This window comes from Aquarana catesbeiana, linkage group LG01 (assembly GCF_042186555.1).
Source record: "Aquarana catesbeiana isolate 2022-GZ linkage group LG01, ASM4218655v1, whole genome shotgun sequence".
In the NCBI taxonomy this organism is placed as follows: domain Eukaryota; kingdom Metazoa; phylum Chordata; class Amphibia; order Anura; family Ranidae; genus Aquarana; species Aquarana catesbeiana.
The window spans coordinates 629,163,669-629,181,951 of record NC_133324.1 but is presented as its reverse complement, the minus strand read 5'-3'; the positions used below and the strand labels follow the sequence as shown (position 1 = coordinate 629,181,951).

The following is an 18,283-nucleotide window of genomic DNA, read 5'->3' as shown; positions in this document are numbered from 1 at the left end:
GTGTAGTTAGCTTTAGCCCCAGGACAGGTTTAAAATTCCATAGTCCCCCAGAAACCAAGTCATTTTGTCTTTTATAATAAAGTGTATATATCGTAAGAATTTTAAAATCAAATATTAATTTCCAAATTGCAAATTGAGTTTGAATTATTTGTAGCCTGCTCTTATAAATCGGAATGATCTTTAAGTTTGTATACTCACTTTGTGACGAATCCCCACATGTTTACTTGAATTCTGAGGCACATATTCATTATGCCTGTGCCACGCAATTCACAGAGCCTGGCTTCTGAACTACAGAGGTTCTGAGAGGAGGTGGGGTCAGTACAGGAATCGTTGCTTGTAGGCAGCAAGGTTCCATGGGAGATGTAGTCCTAAAAATTTAAAGTAAAGAGCAGAAACTGCAAAGCATGCAGAGAATACAGGAATCTGTGGAAAGAGATGGCCAGCAGACAGGCAGAACTTACAACTTGAAAGGAAATTTTTCAAGTAAGATTATGCTGGATTGTCAAAAATAACTATTGTTTTTGTATCGCTTTTACAATGCTGCTGATCTAAAATGAAAGTGTATGCTGAGACTATAGATCTCCTTTAAAAATGAGAACATATTAACATTTTAACAGGGCAAACCCACAGAGGCATCCACAGAGGCAAAAATTCATGCTTATGGAGAATTGGTTGCTAAAGATTACATTCCTGGTGCAGAGGTGCTAGAGGTCGAAAAAGAACCAAAAGAAGGGGAGGATGATGGTAAGTGGCAAGATTATTTTGTGCCGTTTTTCACTTTATCTAGACTTTTATTTACTTGCAAGTATTAATATATCCACATGTCTCTTCAGATGGCTGGGAAAGTGCTAGTCTTAGTGATGACGAAGAAGATGGCGAATGGATTGATGTTTACCACTCCTCTGATGACGAGCAGAAGGAAGTTGTAAGTGATGAAAACAATAATAATTCAGATAGAAGAAAGTGGTTGTCTTACTATTTTCAGGAATGCAGTAGTTATTTTTTTTGTTTTTAATAGGATTTTTATAAAAGTTTTAGCATGTAAACATAACATGTGAAGCATGTAAATCAAAGGCTTTGATTTTTAGTCATAGCTCAACATTAACCACGTAAGGAATCATATCAAACCAATATAAGCTTGGAGGCTTACCTTGTCAGTCAGAAATAGCGTCAGGGGATCTCCACAGATATGTGCAGGTCATCTAAACTTGGTAAGTTTGTTGCCTCAGAGTTGGATGAAAGAACATAATGTAAACATTCTCTTGAGGATGATAGTCGGGGTGGGGGTATTTTACTTGGGAGAAGTTCCTAATGCAACATTATGAGGGATCATTCTTAACCCCTACTATGTCTTGCAGTTAAAAGCATCGATTAGTGGTAAGAAAAAAAAAAAAAAGAAATGAAGAAAGCGAAGGAGAGAGTAAAAAAAAAAAATGGATTGGGGGGCAGGGGTGGCAGAGGGAGAAGTGTAACTGGGGGAAGGCATTGCGCAGGAAGGAATCGGGGCAGTGTGTTTTCAGGAATGGAAGAAGTATAGTGGACAGAGGGGATTGCTACTTTGTAGGTGTGATAGAACTAAAGAAGGGTTTTGTCCTATCCAAGTCAGGGCCAGCACTAACACTAGGTGAACTAGGCAGTCATCTAAGGTGCAGCCACAGCATGTCCAAGACAATGGCATGTGGAGGAACTGATCTCCTGCAGCTGCTGAATGCCAGCTTTTCCTCTCCCTCCCTCAGGCATTCAGCAGCTGCAGGAGGGAAATTGAGGGGATCGGTTTCTCTATATGCTGCCCCTCCCATCCAGGTCCTGCTTCTCCACGTTGATCCCCCGGCTTCGCCATCCCCCTTGTCCCAGCCGCCGATGTTCCCCACACTGCTCCATTCCCCACACTGCTCCATTCCTCTGCGCGCTGCAGGATTGAATGAAGTTAGCTGGAAAAATTTTGCAGTTTCATGTTTTGTTGTTTTAATATTTTCTACTGTTTTTAAAAATGTTGAAGTTTTTTTTTTTAATTTGTTTTTTTTTGGCGGATTGTTTGTCATTAGCTGCAACACCATGGCTACACACGCAATCCATTTTGTCGCTTGGCCCCCCTTCTGCTCACACTATGTATTTTGTGAATGCTAATGGTGAGCAAAGGGCAAAGTTTTTCGATCCATTATTTGCCCAATCAGTGTTTGTCTCAAGTTTCTCTCAAGGTCTCCACTAATTTGATAGGCCGCATTCATGTTTTCTCTGCATTTTTATGGTGCCAAATTTGCATGCTGTCTTCTATTAACTTTGCCACCAAAATGTTTGAACCACTTGTATAAAAATTTGTATTTCAAATATACAAGGCTATAAAATATATTTCATTATTAACAATTTATTCAGTGACATTTTATGATTTGTAAAAGCAAGGTTGTACTTGTACTAAATCATATAATATGCCAACTTGATGACCTTACCAAAGCAGAAGAATGGTTTCTCCATGACAGCAACCTTCTTCATCATTGTATTGTATTTAATAAAAAGACTTTAAAAGAAAGGGTTTTGGGTTTTGCTCATAGTTCTGAAAATGATAAATATGGGTATACATCATGTACCCTGGTAAGGTTTAAACTGGTAAGATAGCCTAATATAACCTCCTTTTAGTAAAAATTAAAATGTAAGGGGGGGGGGGGGGGGGGCTGTCAAGTAGCCTAATAATAGTCTAGCACTGGCCCTGATTCAAGTACTGTTAGAGCTCAACCAGGAGACCACGGCAAATCCATAGCTCTTTCAGTTGTGCCCTATTTATAAGAGAGACCCAGACATCCATTATATGTGGTCTTTCTGTCACTCAACTCATATTCTGCATGATGGTTTTTATATTAGAAATGCACCAGCATGTTCAGTTTTTACCATATTTTACAAGTCTATCTTGAGATACACTATATTACCAAAAGTATTGTGACACCTGCCTTTACACGCACATGAACTTTAATGGCTTCCCAGTCTTAGTCTGTAGGGTTCAATATTAAGTTGGCCTACCCTTTGCAGCTGTAACAGCTTTAACTCTTCTGGGAAGGCTGTCCCCAAGGTTTAGGAGTGTGTCAGAGTGTGTCAATGGGAATGTTTGACAGTTCTTCCAGAAGAGCATTTGTGAGGTCAGGAACTGATGTGTCTTGTAGTCTCCACTCTAATTCATCCCAAAGGTGTTCTATCGGGTTGAGGTCAAGTTCAAGGTCTTGTTTGGGCCAACTCAATATTGCACCCTACGGACTAAGACTGGGATGCCATTAAAGTTCATGTGCGTGTAAAGGCAAACGTCCCAATACATTTGGTAATATAATGTGTATATATAGTATATATACAGGTGATACTCGAAAAATTAGAATATCGTGCAAAAGTTCATTTATTTCACTAATGCAACTTAAAAGGTGAAACTAATATATGAGATAGACTCATTACATGCAAAGCAAGATAGTTCAATCTGTGATTTGTCATAATTGTGATGATTATGGCTTACAGCTCATGAAAACCCCAAATCCACAATCTCACAAAATTAGATTATTACATGCAATCAATAAAACAAGGATTGTACATAGAACAATATCAGACCTCTGAAAAGTATAAGCATGCATATGTACTCTGTACTTGGTTTGGGCCCCTTTTGCAGCCAATTACTGCCTCAATGCGGCATGGCATTGAAGCTATCAGCCTGTGGCACTGCTGAGATGTTATGGAAGACCAGGATGCTTCAATAGCGGCCTTCAGGTCTTCTGCATTGTTCGGTCTCATTTTTCTTATCTTTCTCTTGGCAATGCCCCATAGATTCTCTATGGGGCTCAGGTCAGGCGAGTTTGCTGGCCAATCAAGCACTGTAATCCCACGGTCATTGAACCAGGTTTCGGTGCTTTTGGCAGTGTTGGCAGGTGCCAAGTCCTGCTGGAAAATGAAGTCAGCATCCCCATAGAGCTCATCTGCGGGAGGAAGCATGAAGTGCTCCAAAATATCCTGGTAGACTGCTGTGTTGACCCTGGACTTAATGAAGCACAGTGGACCAACACCAGCAGATGACATGGCTCCCCAAATCAACACAGACTGTGGAAACCTCACACTGGACTTCAAGCATCTTGCAGTGTGTGCCTCTCCATTCTTCCTCCATACTCTGGGTCCTTGGTTTCCAAATGAGATGCAAAATTTGCTGTCATCAGAAAAGAGGACTTTGTACCACTGAGCAACAGACCAGGTCTGTTTTTCTTTAGCCCAGGTAAGACGCTTCTGACGTTTTTTGTTGTTCAGGAGTGGCTTGACAAGAAGAATATGACATTTGAAGCCCATGTCCAAGATCTGTCTCTGTGTGGTGGCTCTTAATGCACTGACTCCAGCCTCAGTCCACTCCTTGTGAAAGTCCCCAACACTTTTGAATGACTTTTTCCTGACAATCCTCCCCAGGCTGCAGTCATCCCTGCTGCTTGTGCACCTTTTTTTTTCCACACTTTTCCCTTCCACATAAATTTCTATTAATGTGCTTTGATACAGCACTTTGGGAACATCCAACTTCTTTTGATTACCTTTTGAGGCTTTCCCTCCTTATGGAGGGTGTTGGTGATGGTTTTCGGCACAACTGTCAGGTCAGCAGTCTATCCCATGATTGTGATTCCTACTGAACCAGACTGAGAGACCATTTAAAGGCTCAGGAACCCTTCGCAGGTGTGTTATGGCTTAATTAGCTGGTTAGAGTGGGACACTTTGAGCCTAGAATAATGCACCTTTTCACAATATTCTAATTTTCTGAGATTGTGGATTTGAGGTTTTCATGAACTGTAGGCCATAATCATCACAATTATGACAAATCACGAATTGAACTATCTTGCTTTGCATGTAATGAGTCTGTCTTATATATTAGTTTCACCTTTTAAGTTGCATTAGTGAAATAAATGAACCTTTTGTATGATATTCTAATTTTTCGAGTATCACCTGTATTTATCAATATCAACTGTACACAATACTAAAATCTGTTTGAGCAGGCACTGATGAAGTGGATCAGCTGCCAGACTCCAATACAAGTTTTTCTTATGTTGGTTTGCGTGTCTGATTCTCCTGACAAGTGCAAAACAAAGGTGTTGCTCTACCCAAACAAGATTCCCCAATTAATTATTTATTATGGTTAATCCATTGAGGAAGTGTTTTTTTTACTTTTTCAAGTGGTAGTTCACTTTTATGAAATTAAATCAGCTTTTTTACATTCCATGGCATGGATACTTGCGCCTTTCAATAGTGCCAAGTTTATGGCCATGCTCCTATTTACCCATAATCTGTACGTGTATCTGTTGGTTCATTCCACGTGTAGCACTCTCTACCAGTAGGTAGGTGCTAGTAAGGTATTTTTACTAGGTTATTCCAGCACAGGTAAATTTAGGTAGGCTTATGCTGCATGCTAGGCCTGTCTGTTTTGATCTGGGGGGCTGGAAGTGGTCAGAGTAGCTGTGGGCGTTACCACTTGTGCTCTAGCTCTGAGGTGCCTCCCCCTGATTTCCAGAGAGAAGGTTCTGGAAAGGGTGCTTGTCCTGGAACTGGAGTGGCAGGCAGCTTGTGTGTGAGCCCTGACCAATCCTCATTCGGTATCGGCAGGGGGCGGGCCTCATATGTAAGCTGAAGTGATTCTCCACATGGGGGAAGTCGGCTGGGTCAAATGAGGAATGGCATGTTAGTCAGTCGCAAGGGGCTATCCCCATCTGGCGGGGGTGCGCCAATCGCAGGATAGGTCTGGGGAGAGCTGTGAGGGAACACTGCCTCTACACGGTCATTGGCAATGTCTCTGCCACCACACGGTCGGATGGCAGGGAGCAGAAGGGCAGGTGAAACTGGCGGTATGCATGGTCCAGTCAAAGTTCCTCATCAAGAACTCAGGGCTGTTGGAAGGTCGGTGAGTGTTACCACAGTTGGGCTGGAGGTGCCAAGGGCTGGAAGTGCCGAGGAGTCTGTGAAGGGAACTCTGCTAGTTCACAGTCACTAGCGGAGTCTTCATCAATACACGGTGGATAATGGGGAGTCCTGAAGCAGAAAAGAGACTGTGGGGATCTGAGTCAAGTCGATGTGGCCTGCGGGCTCATGATTTGCAAGTTGGGCTGGCTGGGAACAGTAGTCCATATTTCCTAGAAGATATGCTTTTAACCCACTAGGCCTCCAGGGAGAGGTTCTGCAGGCTTCAGGCCCAGTGGCAGTGAGCAACCAGAGCCACAGTAGGGAGGCTTATGCCCCGTACACACGGTCGGACTTTGTTCGAACATTCCGACAACAAAATCCTAGGATTTTTTCCGACGGATGTTGGCTCAAACTTGTCTTGCATACACACGGTCACACAAAGTTGTCGGAAAATCCGATCATTCTGAACGCGGTGGCGTAAAACACGTACGTCGGGACTATAAACGGGGCAGTGGCCAATAGCTTTCATCTCTTTATTTATTCTGAGCATGCGTGGCACTTTGTCCGTCAGATTTGTGTACACACGATTGGAATTTCCGACAACGGATTTTGTTGTCGGAAAATTTTATATCCTGCTCTCAAACTTTTGTGTGTCAGAAAATCCAATGGAAAATGTCCGATGGAGCCCACACACGGTCGGAATTTCCGACAACACGCTCCGATCGGACATTTTCCATCGGAAAATCCAACCGTGTGTACGGGGCATTATTCAGAGTGGGCCCCTACTATTCAGTAGAAGAGGATTTGTCATATTTCAAGTAGTAACTTCAAGTTTGTGCAGGAGGGGAAAGAGATCTAAGAACATTGCTTTTACACGGTCGTTAGAGATGTCTCTGCCACCACACGATCGGATGGCAGGGAACTCTTAGATGGAATAGTCTGTGAAGAATGAGCCGCAGGAGGGAGGAGCAACAGTCTGCATGGAGATGCAGGGGAGATTCATATCAAATGAACTATGCACATTCCAGCTTCTGGCTCTAACTTTATCAAAGTGAATTAAATCTTTAAATATGATGGCAAAGACTGATACTATGGGCATCCCATATTCATATCCCTATCCAAGTTGTACCCCCCCCAATAAAACAACAAAAACAAAGCTCGCAAAAGACTGTTCATTGTCTCTGGAAAGGATGTATGAAGTCTGGCAGTAAGGTGATTTGGCGGGTTGTTTTTCATTAGCTGCAACACCATGGCTACACACACAATCCATTTTGTTTCTTGCCCCCCCCCTTCTGCTCACACTATGTATTTTGTGAATGCTAATGGGGAGCAAAGGGCAAAGTATTTAAATCCATTATTTGCCCCCATCAGTGTTTGTCTCAAGTTTCTCCACTAATTTGATAGGCCGCATTCATGTTTTCTCTGCATTTTTATGGTGCCAAATTTACATGCTGTCTTCTATTAACTTTGCCACCAAAATGTTTGAACCACTTGTATAAAAATTTGTATTTCAAATAAACAAGGCTATAAAATATATTTCATTATTAACAATTAATTCAGTGACATTTTATGAGTTGTAAAAGCAAGGTTGTACTTGTACTAAATCATATAATATGCCAACTTGATGACCTTACCAAAGCAGAAGAATGGTTTCTCCGTGACAGAGCAACCACCTTCATCATTGTATTGTATTTAATAAAAAGACTTCAAAAGAGAGGGTTTTGCTCATAGTTCTGAAAAATATTAATATGGGTATACATCATGTGCCCTGATAAGGTTTAAACTGGTAAGCTAATATAACCTCCTTTTAGTAAAAATTAAGATGTTAGAAGCCAATATCTATTCCATATATTCAGAGTTTACCATTACGTTGATCAGCTATCCTTGAGCCTTGTTCATAAATCTGCTAGCCAATTATTTATAAACAAGAAAACATTAATTACCTTGACCACAGCTTCTTTTGTAAGAAATTGTATTACTTATGCAATATTTTTAGGCAGAAAAGCTCCAGGCGATGCCAGAAGGTGAGAGAAAGTCCAAGGCTGCAGCAGTCAGTGCCAGCAGGCTTCTCACTCAGGAGGAGTTCAAGAAAATCCGCATTGCACAGATATCCAAAGAAATCGCTGCTGCGCCGGGAAAATCTGAGAAGAGGAAGAATGTGGAAATAGACAGCGATGAAGAGGAGAGCAGGTTTGCATGGTTTTTAGTCTGGCGCAAATGTCCTTTTTAAGTGGTATTAAATTTAGTAAATTTAAAGTTCGCTAGAAAAGATGAACGAAACTATACACAATCCTCACCCAGTCACCACTGTACTTGCTATCTCTGTTGGTGATGAACTGTCAGCACCCATGCAGCGGTCCAGGGATTTGAAATCCTTACTCTCTCCCCCCACCCTTCGTCTCTGTTCAATGCTTCCAGGATGGATCAGAGCAATGCTCTGTGCTGGCGTTGACCAATCAGAATTGCTCTGCTCCTTCCCTTGAAGCACTACCTGAAGAGAATTTAAATCCCCAGACTGCTACATAGGCTGCATAGGCACTGACAACTTATCACCCATGGAGGCTGGTACATTGGGGGTTCGTGGCGGGGCAGTCGTGGGGAGGGTGTACGGTGTTCACTTTTGAATTTTTTCTGAAAAGTAGAATGCACATCTTAAATCTGTTTAGTCACTATGATTACTGATGTTAGCCTACGTCTGGTTTGATTCACAGTGTTTATAGAATATAAATGACTGAAACCGTCTTACTATGATCAAGATTATTATTATACAGGATTTATTTAGTGACAACAGTTTGCGCAGCACTTTACAATATAAAGGGAGACAATAAAATACAAGAGGGCTAAGAGGGCCCTACTAATAAATGCTTACAATCTACTAGGGAGGGGCAAGTGGCACAAAGGTAATAACTGAGGGATGAGCTGATGAAAGGAATTAAAAGTTCAGTTAAGTGGAGATGGGATAGGCTTCCCGGAAGGGATGAGTTTTCAGGGATCACCTAAAAGTGGACAGAGTATGAGATAGCCGAACAGATTGAGGTAGAGAGTTCCAGAGGATGAGAGATGCTCTGGAGGAGTCCTGGAGATGTGCATGGGAGGAGGGGACAAGGGAGCTAAAGAGCAGGAGGTCTTGGGAGGAGTGCAGAGGATGGTTTGGGTGTTATGTGAGACAAGATCGGTGATGTAGCTTGGAGCAGAGTTGTGAGTGGCTTTGTATGATGTTTTTAGCATTTTTAATTGAATTCGCCAGTGGAGTGATTGACAGAGAGGGGTGGCAAACGCTGAGTGGTTGGTAAGGTAGATGAGTCAGGAGGCAGGAGCATTCATGATGTACTGAAGGGGGATAGCTTGTGTAGAGGTAGGCCAAATAGAAGTGAGTTGCAATAGTCAAGGCGAGAGTTAACAAGGCAATGAATGTGTAGCTTGGTGGTTTCATTGGTTAAAAAGGGGCAAATTTTAGAGAGGTGAAGTCTACAAGCTTTTGACTGTGATTGGATTGGATCGCCTTGAGGCGATTCAGTTCGCATTTGCAGCGCTTTACAAATCATTCATTCATTCATTTGGGGCTGAAAGGACTGGTCAGAATCTATAGGGGCACACCTGTGGGCTTGATCCCGAGCTGGGCTGTATGCGTCTGTTGACGCACACAGCACTTCCCTTCCCACTGCTCTCTGCTCAGAGGATTTGATTGACAGCAGTAGGAGCCAATGGCTGCTGCCTCTGAGCAGAGACAGTAGAGAGCCACTGCAAACAGGCACAACGCTTCATCAAAAGAGGGCTCAGGTAAGTTTAAAGGGGGGTGAGGGGGTAATACAAGCACTTGGACATTTTTTACCTTAATGCAGAGAATGCATTAAAGTAGAAAAAAAATGTCCAGGCTTTAGAACCATTTTAGGTGTGAAGAATTCGTATAAGTACTGACAGTAGCTAATGATGGTGTTGTTTCTTCTAGAGGTGAGTTGCTTTCACTTAGAGATATTGAACATCTGCATAAGAAGCCCAAGTCTGACAAAGAGAGCAGGCTAGCCACCGTTCTGGTGAGTTTAAATGCTATCATTTACTTTCTCAGCATTTAACTATGTTTTTCATTATTTTGCAACCTGTATTACAGTACTATATAATTAGTGCTCAGTGTTCTAGCATATTCTATGCTGCCTATAATCTTGTGCTTTATTAAAGTATAAAGGCAAAACCTCTTCTTTTTTTTTTTTTTTTTTGCCTTAGATAGTGAGTGGAGAGGGATTTGAACACTTGTCAGTTTTTATTGCTGACTGTGCCGCCTTTTAAATCAAAACAACGTTTATTGAGCATATAAAATATTTGAACATACATGTAGACAGTGCAACAGGCACTACAAGTACAAATCAATCCAATTGTTATACATATATGCATACTGTACATTATTAGGGGAGCATTTGCAACATTTTCTAGTGGATAGCAATACACTGGGCGTGTTAAGGGGGTGGGTCCTGGGGGATCCGAGTAGGGTCAGTGGTGTCATCGAGATGTGCGCCTAATCCTCCGCTGTACATGTGGCTGAGTCTTCCAACCATCGGTCCCAGACCTTGTGATATTTATTGGGACAGTTCCTGTGGATATAGAGTAATTTTTTATACGGGAGGGTGTTGTTAACCTCCCTGATTCACTGCTGTAGTGTGGGGGGGAAGTTCCCTCATCCATTTTCTGCAGCCTAGCCAGGAACAGTGTCTCTTGTAGGAATGTGTTGAGGTACTTCTCGCCTTCTGGAAGCGAGAAGAGTAACTGTGCCGCCTTTTAAAGTGGATGTAAACCCTCACATATACCCAGTGAAGTGAATAGCCTCAGATGATACAGAGATGAAACAAATCCCCCTACATTAAGTTTTACTTGTTTAACTGCAGTCTTCTCTTCAATCCTTCAAAGTGATAAAATCTTTATGCATCTGTGAGTAGTACATAGAAGGAAGTGGAGAACTGCAGTTACAGCTCTGAGACAAGGTGTGAGAGCTGATTGGAGGAAAGGGACGCACCACCCTTCCACATAGGCAGAGGAATGAAGGAACGTATCTCTCTCACTAACACAAATTTTAGCTCATGTTATCTCATGTAGTGGAAAACTTCTAGAAATTACTTGTGCTGATAACAGAACAAAGCACCAGAGAGAAACCACACTTAGAGCTTTGGAGAGAGACAAGTAAACACTACAGATATATGTGCTTAGTTCAAACTTCATGACTGGGATTTACATCCACTTTAAGGCGATTCACCCTCTTTAGTTGTCATGTTTACCATTATCATTGATGGTGAAAGTAAAAGAAAACCCCCAAATTTTAGGTTGTCCCCAGAAAAGTAATAGAGGGGAACTCTTCCAATGGGGATTTACAGTTTTACAGAGCACATGTTAAGTGCATATAATTATACATAATTATGCATGGAAAAGTTGTCCCAGGTGTAATGGCTTGCATCAATTACCTTTGTGTCTTCCTTATTTCTAATGCATGATGTACTTTACTTGCATTCTAGAGATTCTGCTTCTCTCCATTAATGGCTGTTCAGATTTACTGCAGTGCTGTTCACATGACCATATTGATCACAAAGCCAATAAGCCATGCCGAATGATATGACACATGGAATGAGTATTGTGACAACTTGTTAAAGCAGTATTAAACCCAAAACCACAAATTTATTATATTGCAGCTTACCAATCATTAGATGTGGTGGCTGCATCTGTTTTTTTTTTTACACAGGACACAGCAGATGGCAGCATTGTCAGTCTGGGTGGGAGTGTTGAATGTATTAGCAGATGTAATAAAAATTAAAAAATTAAAGTTAAACTCCAGGTAACAATCAGTTACAGCAGTCTTTTCCTTTTGGGATGAAGGTTTTGCATGAATAAATAAAAGCTCAGTTTACCCCTGTCGGTGGTAAATGGATTGTCTCATCCATGTAAACTGATACATTCTGCTGGAGAGCGTGAGCTTCTGTAAACAGCAAATGTTCTGTCTAAATCACCAGATGAATATAGAAGATAGATTAAAAAGGAAACTGATACAGCCATCACATCTAAGAAGTTGGTAAGCTGCGATATAATGAATGTTTTCTTTTGGGTTTAATACGGCTTTAACTTTTTAATATTGTAGCTGGTAAATCTATTCTGTCTCTTCAGGATAAAAAAATCAACCCTATGGGTACTTTTAGGAAAACCTTTTGGGGCCCAGTTTGGTAGAACAGTTAGTGCTGTATTTTGAATATCTTGTTGTAAGAGAGGAATCTACTTTTGCAGTTTTTTTTTCTGAAAGAAGCACAATCTAATGGGTTTTAAATACTTGGTTACTTTTTGCATTGGGAGGAACATTGTAAAGCCAGTAAGCTAATTGATAGGTTTCAGGACCAATGTGTGCCAAAAACATTTGGGGCCTGGAACAAATTTATGAAAGATTAAATGTTTTATATTGTATGCAAATCAATCTCCCAAGAAACCGCGTCATTAGTGGTAGAAACAGAATCTTGTGTGAAGATAATTTTTAATTTAGTGTTTTGTTTTTTTCTTTGCTTTTTTGGATAATAAATAGGTATTGCATCTTTTTGCAGATATAACTGTAAAATATATTTTAAAATTTGCTTTTGTTTCAGGTATATTTTGTAGGCTAATGATGGCCACAATCAGATTGTATTTTATATTTGATCTAAACCTAATTTTCCGGGAACTAGGTGAATTCTAGCAAGCTTACAAAAATTCTCAAATCCTTATCTTCAGGGCTTCAAGTGTGGGCACAAGTGCAGTGAGCCCACCATAACACCCTGTGCCGCAGTGCACGTGTTTTTGTGCTTTAAAGCATGTTGTGGTGAACTGCATTAGATGTTGTTAAAAGAAAAAAAAGTTCTAAATGCAGTAATAAAAAAATAAGGCTTTTTCCACCAGAGCGCACATTTTGCATTGCAGGATGTTGCACTTTTGAGGTTCCAAATGAAATTGAGTGCCCTGCCATACTTGTGTGGTGCATTTCATTGACGTGTTTTGGAAATGGCTTGGTGTGAGTGGGCCCTAATAGTTAGTGTTGAATACAATCAATGTTTTACTATCTGATTAAATCTTTAAAACAGATTGGGGTTGTTTGGCCATTATAACAGAAATCTGGATTTCCCAGTTTAAAAAGTGGGGGTTTAAGGTGAATTTTAAACCATGGCGCAAACACTTTATATCTACAGGGAGAGATTTCACATGGATATGCTGCTTTAAAAATGTATTCATATGATTTCTTTAAAACTGAATATGTCTATTCGCTAAATAGATTTGATTTTAGACCATGAAAATACTTTTTTAATACTTATTTTAATCCTGTAAAGGCAACTCTGTTTAGGATTTCTTTTTTTTCTTTTGCCACTTACTTTCGATAGGCCGGAAGAACAGACCGAAAAGAATTTGTGAGGAAAAGGACGAAAATGAATCCCCATGCCAGCACCACCAACAAGGAGAAGAAGAAGAATAAAAGCTTTATGATGATGAGATACAGCCAGAATATCCGATCTAAAAACAAACGATCTTTCAGAGATAAGCAGGTAAATATAAACAATGTGAACGTGGAAACTCCTGCGCTGTCGGGAGGGCCTACGCTAAAAGGACACTGCTGCAACACCTAAGTACTGATCCAAAGCAGGACAAATGAGGCAAAAGTGGGGGAAGATGGTAGTTGCACTGTGATGAAGGGGGGAGTGGGACAAGTCAGATTTCCGGCATCCCCTGTTTCCATGTGTTCATTTTTTTTTTTTTTTGGAGATGAACACATGGAAACAGGGGATGCCGGAAATCTGACTTGTATCTTAGTGCAGACTTCTGGGAAAATTGGTGAGCCAATCACACAAGCAGGAAATTGTTTCTGGGGGGCGTTGTGTACACACTCTGTGAAGAGAACACCTCCAGGCAGCACTGCAGATTGAAAAGGGAAGAGGAGAGAGGCACGGGGACAAATTCCAGATTCCAGGCACGGGGACAGATTCCAGATTAGTGATACCCCTGGAGGCATACGAGCTTGGCGCTCGTGGATTGATGCCTACGCTCATTTTATGAAAGCGAGTGCAACCTCCCCCCGTGTGTGTCTTGCCCCCCTCCACTGTGGTCGTCGCAGAGTCATTTTACATGCTGTGTATTTTCTATTTTTATATTTCGCTTGGCATGTTTATCATTGTCACTACCTGTATACACGGAACGTCTACACCTGCGGGTCATTTGCAACACAGGCTGTACACCTTACAGCTGTAAGGTAAGCGACTTGCAAACACGGAGGTGTCCTCACTGAAGATCCCCCCTCCCTTCACGATTGGAACTGTTTTGTGTTTTTCATCACGAGTTTTGTTTTGGACTGGATGATAGAACTATTATTTATGTTTTTCCTAGGGATTTGTCACTTGTAGTCCACCAGGATGTGGCACGTTTTTGCTAATGGGGCACTAGCCCACATGTATTTTTGACTCATACATTTTTGCATTATATATTTTTGCATTGTGTCACTATTTATCCTATTTGTGTTAGCATATGTATTTTTTGGTTTGCTTCATCCAAGCAGTCACTGTTTCATAATTACCTTTCTTATATTTGCCCGTAACATTATAGATATATTTATGTTGATCAGCAACTTTGCACTGCACTGCATCTTCACTGTTTCTTTAGCATGTAGGATCCATTCTTGTATTTGCCCTCTTCTTTTTCAGTTCATTTCGCCACTTTAGTCATCTTTGTAGCCCCCCCTCCCCCCTTCATCACAGCGCAACTACCATCTTCCCCCACTTAAGCAGGTAAATGTAACTATCAAACCTAAAGGCAGAGTAAGGCGTGTTAGATATAAGTGCCAAGTGATTGGCATAGGGATATTGGCACTGAAAAAAATAAGATGAAGAAAAGTGATCCCCTGACTGCTCACCCCAAACCCTTAATAGAATCCTAACATTAAATGTATTTTCTTTTTTGTGAGGGCACAGCAGTATCTGTTTGCTTTGGAACTCTCTCTCTCTGATTTGCAACTAACGCTTTTATTAGACCAAAACACTTTCTGTTTGTAGAGTTTGTAATAAGCATGTTTGGCTGCCCCCCTTGTTCATATAGAACTACAGACATATGAACAAGGTTTTTAAATGTGTTATTTATTTACTTTAAGCTGATTGTTTTTACATATATTAAAAAGAAAAAAGCTGCAAAAACGGACAACTTTATTATTGGCTTTACCTAACAGGAAGTGCTTGAACAAGGATCTTTTCCTTTTTATAGTGCAGTTTCATGTATAACTGTGGCTTGAATTTAACTACTTGTACTTTCTTCGCTTACTGTTGTACAGATTGCTCTGCGTGATGCTCTTCTGAAGAAAAGGAAACGACTGATGAAGTAACTGAGCTTTGCGCTAGTAACAGTGTATTTTAAATGTAAAAAAAGTGTATAGCCCATATGGGCCTTTCTTGACATAATGCCCATGGTGGGAACTTATTTTGTATAATATGTAATGTAACCAGCATAATGGGTCTTTGCAAAATTCAGCGCTTTAATCCCTGTGAAAGGGCCACCTTTTATTATGAACTGAGCAAACTTTGCTGTAATAGGTGTATAACCTGTAAAGAAAGTTTCTTAAATATAATATTTTGCTGTCTCCAAATTGTTTGTCTAATTTTTGAGTTTTTTTGTTTTTTATTTTGTAAAAGTTGTTAATAAGCTTAAAGTGATTGTTACCCCAACACTTCATATTCCTGACATGTGCCTGTTGTAGCATGTGTTTGCATGAAAAAGTATACAGTTCTCCTTGTATTGCTTCCTTTGTGTGAAATCCCTAGTCCATCTGTTTCCCTCTTAAATACTGACCACACTAAGCAGAACACATGGTGGTCAGTTCTCTAGCTGTGCTGGGAACTCGATGTGCTCTCCTTCAATTATCAGACTTGTCCTGACACACCCACGCTACACAGTTTTTCACTGGGAAGCTCAGTGTGCTGCTGCTTTTCCTCCCAGCTCTTATGCAGCTGAGAACTGTGGGAAGATGATCCACTTACTTAAAAAAAAGGTATTTTGTTTTTTTTTAATCTATACACAAATGTTTTGCCTTTCATTTCTATTTTAAACTGGGTTGTTTTACAAGGTGACCTTTTACAATCACTTTAAGTTGAAATTGAACAACACAGTTTGTTAAATGCCTGAAAGAAAGGAAACATTGGAGGGTGCTACCCATGGCAACCAATAATGTCTTCTGCTCTAAAAAAAATGATGGGGCTGGCATTTGGTTGGCTGTTAAGGGCAGCAACTGCTGTTTACATTATTCTGAATCCTGAGGAGCACAATAGACCTAAATGTTAAATTAGAGTTCCACCCATTTAAAAGTCAGCAGCTACAAAAGTGTAGCTCCTGACCTTTAATAATCAGACACTCGCCTGTCCCACGGTTCAGCGATGCGGGTGCAGGAAGCCTCGCGTCACTCCCCCTCCTCTCCGAGGCACCGGCATTCTAACTGGGCGCCCGGCTGTGGCTTCACAGCCGAGGGCGCCAGCTGCGCTGCGAATGGCCGGGCAATCTTCTGGGACCTGTGACAAGTCCCAGAAGATTGCAGGGAGGGAGGCGGGGAGGTGATCTTCCTTCCAGTGCCGCGGAGCCAGGGGAGGAAGTGGGGGCTGGGTGCCTGTAAAAAAAAAAATGACATGCCAAATGTGGCATGTCAGGGGGTCACCAGTACTTAAAGTGGAAGTTCCATTTCTGGGTGGAACTCCACTTTTAAGGGAAAAAAAAAAAACAGAGGGGAAGACCCCCAGTCAATCTGACTTGTCAAAGTCACGACCGACTCTTCTCAAATCTGTTTAGCAGAGGGGAGTCTGTGGGACTTACTGGCTACACCCTACAGCCCAGTTTTTATGAATAGGATGGGCAGCAGCTGATTGTAATGGAGAGTAAATAGTAATATCCTCTCCATCATAAATGAGTTATAAGCAGAATTTTAAGACAGGTCAGGGATAAAGTTCTAAAAAAATATCCCAAGCTTTGAACATCTCACAGAGCACTATTCAATCCATCAACTGAAAATGGAAAGAGTATGGCACAACTGCAAACCTACCAAGACATGGCCGTCCACCTAAACTGACAGGCCAGGCAAGGAGAGCATTAACCACTAAAGGACCTTGTCACGCCGATATACGTCGGCAGTATGGCACGGCTGGGCATATCAAGGTACAGGTACGTCGCCTTTAAGACGCAGCATTGTGGGTCCGTGCCTGCCGCGAGCTACGTGAGTGTGACCACAGGTCCCGCGGACTCTATGTCCCCCGGTAGTCCCGCGATCGTCTCACAGAGAGGAAGAACGGGGAAATGCTGATGTAAACAAGCATTTTCCCGTTCTGCCTAGTGACAGGACACTGATCACAGCTCCCTGTGATCTGGAGCAGTGATCAGTGTCGTGTCACACGTAGCCCACCCCCCCCCCCACCCCCCCCACAGTTAGAACACCCTATGACACACTTAACCCCTTCAGTGGCCCCTACTGGTTAACCCCTTCCCTGCCAGTGTCATTTTTACAGTGATCAGTGCAATGTATAGCACTGATCGCTGTATGAATGATAATGGCCCCAAAATGGCGTCAAAAGTGTCTGATGAGTCTGCCATAATGTCGCAATCATGATAAAAATCGCTGATTGCCGCCGTTACTAGTAAAAAAAAAAAAATTTAATAAAAATGCCATAAAACTATCCCCTGTTTTGTAGACGCTATAACTTTTGCACAAACCAATCAATAATTGCGATTTTTTTTTTTTTTTTTTTTTACCAAAAATATGTAGAAGAATACGTATCGGCCTAAACTGAGGAAAATAAAATATTTTTTATATATTTTTTGGGGATATTTTTTTATAACAAAAAGTAAAAAAATATTGCTTTTTTTTTTTCAAAATTGTCGCTCTTTTTTTTTGTTTATAGCGCAAAAAATAAAAATGCAGAGGTGATGAAATACCACCAAAAGAAAGCTCTATTTGTGGGGAGAAAGGGACGTCAATTTTGTTTGGGAGCCACGTCACACGACCACGCAATTGTCAGTTAAAGCGACGCAGTGCCGAATCGCAAAAAGTACTCTGGTCTTTGGGCAGCCAAAAGGTCTGGGGCTGAAGTGGTTAAACAGAGAAGCAGTCAAGAAGCCCATGGTAACTCTGGAGGAGCTGCAGAGATCCACAGCTCAGATGGGAGAATCTGTCCTCAGGACAACTATTAGTAGTGCACTCCACAAATCTGGCCTTTATGGAAGAGTGGCAAAAAGAAAGCCATTGTTGAAAGAAAGCCATAAGAAGTCCTGTTTGCAGTTTGTGAGAAGCCATGTGGGGGACACAGCAAACATGTGGAAGAAGGTGCTCTAGTCAGATGAGACCAAAATTGAACTTTTTAGCCTAAAAGCAAAATGCTGTGTG

At 41.3% G+C, this 18,283-nt stretch overlaps 1 protein-coding gene across 1 annotated transcript in view; it reads left to right on the top strand.

Moving 5' to 3' along the window:
- Positions 1-15,508, top strand: part of SDAD1 (SDA1 domain containing 1) — a 74,002-nt gene extending 58,494 nt beyond the window's left edge. The window contains exons 17-22 of the mRNA XM_073601002.1: positions 618-744; positions 834-925; positions 7,889-8,082; positions 9,842-9,926; positions 13,266-13,427; positions 15,197-15,508. Of these exons, the coding sequence (XP_073457103.1) occupies positions 618-744; positions 834-925; positions 7,889-8,082; positions 9,842-9,926; positions 13,266-13,427; positions 15,197-15,247 (711 nt within the window). The 3' untranslated portion in view covers positions 15,248-15,508. The remainder of the gene's footprint in view (positions 1-617; positions 745-833; positions 926-7,888; positions 8,083-9,841; positions 9,927-13,265; positions 13,428-15,196) is intronic.
- Positions 15,509-18,283: the final 2,775 nt, after the last annotated feature.